We start from the raw sequence: 8552 nt of genomic DNA, 5'->3' as shown, positions 1-8552 counted from the left end.
TAACCACAGCTGACGGTACTAATGACATACTCTCCTTCCCCTATAAGAGAGAGAATGGAACCAGCAGAGAGAGGAGGGGGAAAACTCTCTCTGGAAGATGGCCACCGAGACAGAGGAGCTATCCAGGAAGAACCACTAAGATGGTGACAATCCCGTGACTTTTGTTGTAGTTTAAAGATAATCCTATTGTGTTCCTGTTTCATCTGGAGAAGAAGATGTATGTTTTTCCTTGGAGGATTTTCATTGATTATGTTGGAGTGTTTGTTGTTGACCAAATGCCCTCAATAGAGAACTGTGTTCAATCAAGAAAACCTACTCCTTGACTCGTTTATTCCACCTTCCCGCTTTAGAGTGACGCCCAATTACTTGGTCCGCTCACACGTGTCATTGTTACCCATCTACCAATCACTGCCCTTTCTTTATGAGGCTTTTCAAAAAGCTCCCTGGTCTTTATAGATGAATCTGTTCTTGAAATGCAATACTTGACTGAGGGACCTTACAGATGATGTATGTATGGGGGACAGAGGAAGGAGTGGTCATTCAAAAATCATGTCAACCTCTATTATTTCACACAGTGAGTCCATGAAACTTATGTGATTTGTTAAGCCACATTTTTGTCCTGAACTAATGTAGGCTTGCCTAAACAAAGGAGCTGAATAGTTATGGAACTACAGGATTTCTGTTATAATTTCTTATTTATCTTTAAAAAAAAATGTTCTTCCACTTTGACAGAGTAATTTAAGTAGATTGTTGACAAAAACTGACAATTAAATCCATTGTAACTTTAACACAAAGTGGTCTGAGAACTTTTGCAAGGCACTGAACATTAACCGAACCTATTGCCAGATCTTACGTTGAGCAGTAGTTTGTCCATGTTGGAGTCGCAGGCGGTCTTCCGTTGGTCCTCAGGCATCTCGTCCACCTCCCCATAAAGGTCAAAGTGTAGCCGAGCCAACTTCTCCTGCATCTCTCTCACATGTTCCATCTGATCTATAGAACACTCATTACCTAGAGGGAGAGGGGCAGGGGAGAGCGGGAGCGAGATGGGGGGAGAGAGGGAGCAAGATGAGGGGGAGAGAGGGAGCAAGATGAGGGGGGAGAGAGGGAGCGATATGAGGGGGGAGAGAGGGAGCAGGGGGGAGAGGGAGCAAGATGAGGGGGGGAGAGAGGGAGCAAGATGAGGGGGGGAGAGAGGGAGCGGTCATAGATAGTGTTCATGTAAAACTTCACCTGCATACTAACACACAGGTAATATGCTCTTTCAGCAGCAGACACTTATCCACTGAGCCACTGGAACCCTGGTCTCACCAAAGGCCTGTAGTTTTCCATTGTGGAAGTCATTGAGAAGGCTCAGCAGTCCTTTCTCCATCTCCTGCACATCGGAGACGTCCGTCAGGAAGGAGTGTTGGACAGGGTCCGCCTGGCTCTGGCCTGCCTTACTGCCTGAAGCCTGCTGCGGTCTGGCCTTCACACCCCTGACACACACACAAGCAAGCAAATTAAGAACTTCACCTCAAAGCAGTTCAAGTCATCCAGATGATTATGGTTCTTACCTGCGGCTCTTCCCCTTCTGGCTGGAGTGTGTACCCATGTGGCTGAAGCCCAGATGCCGTCCTGAGGCGGTGTTCTTCCGGGTGCTGGTTGGTGGGGCAGGGGCCTGGTTGGTGGAGGGCCTGGAAATCTTTCTCTTCAGCTTCCTATCCTCCATGGCATCATAATATGTAGTTCACTAGTTAGTAGTTAGTCACTGGACACTCTTGCAGAAAATATCTAGGATAGTAATCAAACAATAAACGGTGACAAGTTTAGTAACCCCAAACTCGCACTAACTTAGCTTACGTTGCAATTGTCAGCTACTGACAACAACACGGCATGTCTGCTAGTGTTGGGTCCAGCTAGTTAACCAACCGAGCAAAACCCATAGCTAACAAGTTAACTAGTAGTAGTAGTATCGCGAGGCCTTCCAAGTCTCGTCTTGTTTACCAACTAGTTAACGCGAACTGGTATCTTCTCAGTGCCAACTAAACCCGGAAGTGTCTTTGTGGTTTCACTGAAAAGACACATAAAATGCACATAAAATGGAAAACAACGTCGTATTTCTAGTTGTCAATAGCTGAACTAGTTGTTGAAAGCGAGAGCAAAGCAGCTAGCTAAACAACGACGTGTTATCGACGTTAGCTAGCTAGCCTAGTTAGCATTGCTATCAAATCAGCCTAAATAACTACACTAGGCTAGCTGATTTAGCTACACAACTTACTACACACATTGTAATAACGTATAGCTAGCAACAGACCTCAATTTTCTCCGTTGTTGAAGTTATTCGTAGTTCGTTCATTCGATGTGAACATATTTTAAACCTGTTTGATCAGTTGTTGTTAGCTTGACTGCGGTCTTCACTAGTTACCACAGCCACGAAGTCTTCCTTATTATTATGACTAAACCGATAGAGGGCGATAGATCTGCACTCTCGTCAATGATTTATAACCCAAAATAGTTCATCTGTGGCGTTTTACAGTGGGAGTAAATTAAGCATATTGTGCAGAACAAGCAAGGAGTTGGGTAAAGCCAAACATGAGCTAGTTATATCCTTCTGGCTTGTTTTGTGTGTGAACTAACTCAATTCGACCTTGCACTCCTTCTAAACAAAGCAATATTTTACCACTTTGGCAAAGAGTCAGGTCTATAAAACAGAGAGCACTGTGTTTGCAATAAATTCTAGTTTTGGAAGCAGAAAAATGTATTGAGATCAGATATTTCATCGATGAGAAAATGATCAGAATGTCAGCTCATTTTCCAGCCAGTTCCATCCATTCCCACGACCCGCGACTGGACTTCCTCTCACTACCATATTTGGTGGTGAGAAAACGTTCTAAACAGATGCTTCAGCTTTATAGCCCCTGTGACATGTCTGGGTTACGCCTTCTGTCTGTGGTAGTCGAGCATGCCAGCTTGTTGTCCTAAAACCAAGAAGCCACCTGCTGCTGCCTGAGGCTGAGGAGAAACATGCAGGTCAGTGGTTCACAGCACCACGCATTGGAAAGGCATGTAGTGGAACAACGGTCAAAGGCACTGCATCTCAGTGCTAGAGGCGTCACTACAGACCCCGGTTCGATTCCTGGCTTTATCACAACCTGCCGTGATTGGGAGTCCCATAGAGCAGCGCACAATTGTCCCGACATCGATAGGGTTTGGCCCGGGGTCGGCCGTCATTGTAAATAAGAATTTGTTCTTAACTAACTTGCCTGGTTAAATAAAGGTTAAATAAAAAATATAAACAGCAAAACAACTGTCTCACTTACTAAAACTATGACAGTTCTCACTCACCAATGTCTTAGTAAACAGCCTTGACTTCCAAGATCACAGAGTGTCTGGAACCTGAACTCTCCGGCGGGGCAAGACCCCCTGGACAACTATACCTACCGCTTCCATCCAACCCCCCCCCCGTCCACCTGGAGTGTGTCCAGCCAATGACTTTCCCACGATTTACCTGTGGAGTCCAGAGAAACTTCCCAGTCTGGTCTGGAACACTTGACCTACATTGGGATGTAAACCCCAGGATGTAGACCACAGTTATCTAGCTGCTGTGGTGAATGCAGTAATACCCAGGATGTAGACCACAGTTATCTAGCTGCTGTGGTGATGGCAGTAATACCCAGGATGTAAACCCCAGGATGTAGACCACAGTTATCTAGCTGCTGTGGTGAATGCAGTAATACCCAGGATGTAGACCACAGTTATCTAGCTGCTGTGGTGAATGCAGTCATACCCAGGATGTAGACCACAGTTATCTAGCTGCTGTGGTGATGGCAGTAATACCCAGGATGTAAACCCCAGGATGTAGACCACAGTTATCTAGCTGCTGTGGTGAATGCAGTCATACCCAGGATGTAAACCCCAAGATGTAGACCACAATTATCTAGCTGCTGTGGTGATGACAGTAATACCCAGGATGTAAACACCAAGATGTAAACCCCAGGATGTAAACCCCAGGATGTGGACCACAGTTATCTAGCTGCTGTGGTGATGACAGTAATACCCAGGATGTAAACCCCAGGATGTAAACACCAAGATGTAAACCCCAGGATGTAAACACCAAGATGTAAACACCAAGATGTAAACCCCAGGATGTAAACACCAAGATGTAAACCCCAGGATGTAGACCATCAGGATAAAGAGTTAGTCTTTTGTCAGGCCTTATCTATTCAGATTTGCCAATGTCCCACCTTTCTGAGACCATGGAGACACCAACAAAAGGTTGGTTGAACCTTACAAAGTAATCCGTCTCTGAAGGAACTATTTATTTTCCTCCATGCTATTTTGACTATCAGGGATTCAACAGTCATAGTCAGGGGGTTTTATAAAATGTGTTTAATTTAATCAGGTGTCCGTTGGAATGAGGGTCGGACCATGGCGCAGCATACGTAGAGTTCCACATTATTTATTAGAAAGTGAAACGTAGAAATACCAATAAAGGATAAACAAACCGTGACGACATTGCAGCCCTAACAGGCAACTGAACATAAACAATATCCCATAACCCACAGGTGGGGAAAAAAATGCTACTTAAGTATGATCCCCAATTAGAGACAACGATAGTCAGCAGCATCTAAATGGGAATCATACAACAACAACAACAAAAAACTTGAAAAAACAACCTAGAACCCCACATAGAAAATATAAACTAGACTAAACCCCTAGTCACGCCCTGACCTACTCTACCATAGAAAAATACAGGCTTTCTCTGGTCAGGACGTGACATCGGGTACTTTTTCATATATATTATAGTATATTAACTGTTTTCACTCTATACTAGAAAGGTGCTCTTTATGTTTTTACCCTCAGTGGTTGACATTTGACTGTTGTGGAAAACAAAATGATGTGTTAACCGAGCTGCATTATCTAACTAACCTCCTGCCAAATGTATGACCATATATTAGAGACACATAATTCCCTCAGATTACACAGACCCACAAAGACTTTTGAAAATAAAATAAACATGAATCAACTCCCATATCTGTTAGGTGAAATAGCGCAGTGTGCTGTCACGGTAGCACGATTTGTGGCCCGTTGCCATGACAAAAGGGCAACCAGTGGAGCGCAAACAACATTGTAAATACAACCCAAAATGTTTATTTATCTTCTCCCTACTATTCATACTACAACTATTGGCACATTGTTGAAACACAGATGGCTGATAATGTAACACTTCTAATGACTTTATCCTTTTGAAACCTTTGTGAGTGTTTACTGTTCATTTCTAAATGTTTTTTGTTAATGTTGTTCTGGTTTCTTCTCACTTCTGTTTATTGTTTTATTTCACTTGCTTTGGCAATGTTAACATATGTTTCCCATTCCAATAAATGCCCTTTGAATTTAATTTAATTGATATGAGGACTCATTATGGACATAATCCATTCTAGCGTGGACATTGCCATTGAGGGCTTCCACCATTTTAAAGTAGTCAATTTGGTGGCGATTCATATGAGTTGGGAGCAGTCAACCAATGAAGAAGAAGAACATGTACTACTTTAAAATGGAGATAGCCTCAATGGCACTGACCAAGCAGTCTCAGATACTACAATAGTAAAGATACTAGGATGAGTCCTCTATCTATCTCTATGGCCTGATCAAACGCGTATCTGCCCTATCATTGGCCAGAATGGTCCCACCTGATCTCGCCTCCTGCCGCCTGCCTTCCATCTTTGAGGACGTGTATGTCCCTTGTTAGAGCGGTCAGTCAAATATCTTGTCCATATAATAGACCATCTTTGATGCTGCTAACTTCCTGGTATTTGATGTAATGACGCCAAACCCTTTGGCGACAGTCTTCAGTGGCTTCTCTCCTCGGCTCGACTTCTGCTAAATATGAATGTCTCGACTTCAGCCGAATAAGAATGTCTCACATCCTAAATAAACTAACAAAGCAGGTACAGTAAGTTTTCTAAAATTAACTGAGACTAAACATGTCTGATGACGTTGTTGTCAAGTCAGTCCGAATATACCATCATATTCGAGGCAGTCTATCATGACCAAGTAGTGACTACTATCCGTCCAGCAGGTGGTGCTACAGTTTCATTTTACCAGCTGGGTCAAACTGCATCGCATATAATACTACATGCCTACCTAGTCAGGATCCTCATATACTATTGGGCACATTTCAGGGTCCCGTCAGGATATTCTATTTATCAAATGTCCATACACACCGATAAACAAATAGTTTGTACTGACAAGAAAACATTTTAATGTGCATTCTGTAAATGATGTACTTTGTGTCCCTTTTTAATTTATTTTAATGTCAAACTGAATATCAACCCCCCCCTCCCCCCAAAAAAAGCCAATGACTGCATAATCAATTGAACTAAACGAAAAACGATGATTTCTGTGAGAGTGAACCACCAGGGCAGTAAATCCCCCCCCCCCCCCCGCCACCAGGGCAGTAAATCCCCCCACCACCACCAGGGCAGTAACCCCCCCCCCCCCCACCAGGGCAGTAACCCCCACCCGCCCCACCAGGACAGTAAATCCCCCCACCACCACCAGGGCAGTAACCCCCCCCCACCAGGGCAGTAACTCCCCCCCCACCCGCCCCACCAGGGCAGTAAATCCCCCCACCAGGGCAGTAAATCCCCCCACCAGGGCAGTAAATCCCCCCCACCAGGGCAGTAACCCCCCCCCCCCACCATGGCAGTAAATCCCCCCCCACCCCCCACCGCCACCAGGGCAGTAACCCCCACCCGCCCCACCAGGGCAGTAAACCCCCCCCACCAGGGCAGTAAATCCCCCCCCCACCAGGGCAGTAAATCCCCCCACCAGGGCAGTAAATCCCCCACCCCCCCCCCCACCAGGGCAGTAACCCCCACCCGCCCCACCAGGGCAGTAAATCCCCCCCACCAGGGCAGTAAATCACCCCCCCCCCACCAGGGCAGTAAATCCACCCCCACCGCCACCAGGGCAGTAACCCCCACCCGCCCCACCAGGACAGTAAATCCCCCACCCACCCGCCCCACCAGGGCAGTAAATCCCCCCCCCCCCACCCCCAGGGCAGTAAATTCTCCCAAAGAGGCCCATCAGATCAGCTGGCCTGAGTCCTGACAGAGGCAGACAGGGTGAAGGCAGCCCTTGATCACCCTGAGGAACCATGGAGGCCTTGACTTGGGGTCCTTTAATGGGGTGTATTAATTAGTCCCAGACCGTAGTAGCAAAATGCTTTGTAACAGAAACTGTTTACTCCAAATGGAAAACATTTTGAACCACAATAAAGCACAAGGGGAGCAACACCCTGTTCAGCGATGAACTCAGTGCCCCCCTTTTCTCTCTCTGTCTCACACACACACACACACACACACACACACACACACACACACACACACACACACACACACACACACACACACACACACACACACACACACACATAAACAAACACACACACACACACACACACACACACACACACACACACACACACACACACACACACACACACACACACACACACACACACACACACACACACAGCGCTCATACAGAGACTCACTGAGGCATTAGCAGGATGTGTTTCAGGGTGCACAGCATTCTGTCTGTCTGTCCGCCCGCCCGCCCGTCCGTCCGTCCGTCCGTCTCTCTCTCTCAATTCAGTTTATGGGGCTTTATTGGCATAGGAAACGTGTTTACATTGCCATAGCAAGTGTATGTATAAACAAAAGTGAAATGGTGTTTGTTCTTCACTGTGGCGCTTTTCTTGCGGCAATAGGTCACAAATCTTGCTGCTGTGATGTCACACTGTGGTATTTCATCCAAAATATGAGTTTATCAACATCGTGTTTGTTTTCTGAATTCTTTGTGTGTCTGTGTAATCTGAGGGAAATATGTGTCTCTAATATGGTCATACATTTTGTACGAGGTTAGGAAGTGCAGCTCAGTTTCCATCTCATTTTGTGGGCAGTGAGCACATAGCCTGTCTTCTCTTGAGAGCCATGTCTGTCTACGGCGGCCTTTCTCAATAGCAAGGCTATGCTCACTGAGTCTGTACATAGTCAAAGCTTTCCTTAAGTTTGGGTCAGTCACAGTTTAGGGCCAAATGTGTCAAGTAATTATCTTTTTGTTTTCTCATGATTTGGTTGGGTCTAATGGTGCTGCTGTCCTGGGGCTCAGTGGGGTGTGTTTGTGTTTTTGAACAGAGCCCCAGGACCAGCTTGCTTAGGGGACTCTTCTCCAGGTTCATAACTCTGTAGGTGATGGCTTCGTTATGGAAGGTTTGGGGATCGCTTCCTTTTAGGTGGTCGTAGAATTTAGTGTCTCTTTTCTGGATTTTGATAATCAGTAATTAGTGGGTATCTGCCTAATTCTGTTCTGCATTATTTGGTGTTTTACATTGTACATTTAGGATATTTTTTTGCAGAATTCTGCATGCAGTCTCAATTTGGTGTTTGTCCCATTTTGTGAATTCTTGAGCGGACCACAGACCTCACAACTGTAAAGGGCAATGGGCTCTATGACTGGGTTTTATGTTCTTTTTGATGGCATAGAATGCCCTTCTTGCCTTGTCTCTC

The 8552-nt window shown here is 45.5% G+C and overlaps 1 protein-coding gene across 2 annotated transcripts in view; it reads right to left on the bottom strand.

The window, feature by feature from the left end:
* Positions 1-2424, bottom strand: part of ccdc28a (coiled-coil domain containing 28A) — a 7641-nt gene extending 5217 nt beyond the window's left edge. For both annotated transcript variants that reach the window (XM_064953166.1, XM_064953167.1), the window contains exons 1-4: positions 2294-2424; positions 1554-1770; positions 1309-1475; positions 854-1008 (exon numbers count right to left, since the gene is read on the bottom strand). In XM_064953166.1, coding sequence (XP_064809238.1) covers positions 854-1008; positions 1309-1475; positions 1554-1708 — 477 coding nt within the window. In that variant the 5' untranslated portion in view covers positions 1709-1770; positions 2294-2424. The remainder of the gene's footprint in view (positions 1-853; positions 1009-1308; positions 1476-1553; positions 1771-2293) is intronic.
* Positions 2425-8552: the final 6128 nt, after the last annotated feature.

The sequence above is a fragment of the Oncorhynchus masou genome, chromosome 32, assembly GCF_036934945.1.
Source record: "Oncorhynchus masou masou isolate Uvic2021 chromosome 32, UVic_Omas_1.1, whole genome shotgun sequence".
Classification (NCBI taxonomy): Eukaryota; Metazoa; Chordata; class Actinopteri; order Salmoniformes; family Salmonidae; genus Oncorhynchus; species Oncorhynchus masou.
The sequence above is the reverse complement of the archived record's forward strand: the minus strand, read 5'-3'. Positions and strand labels throughout refer to the sequence as shown.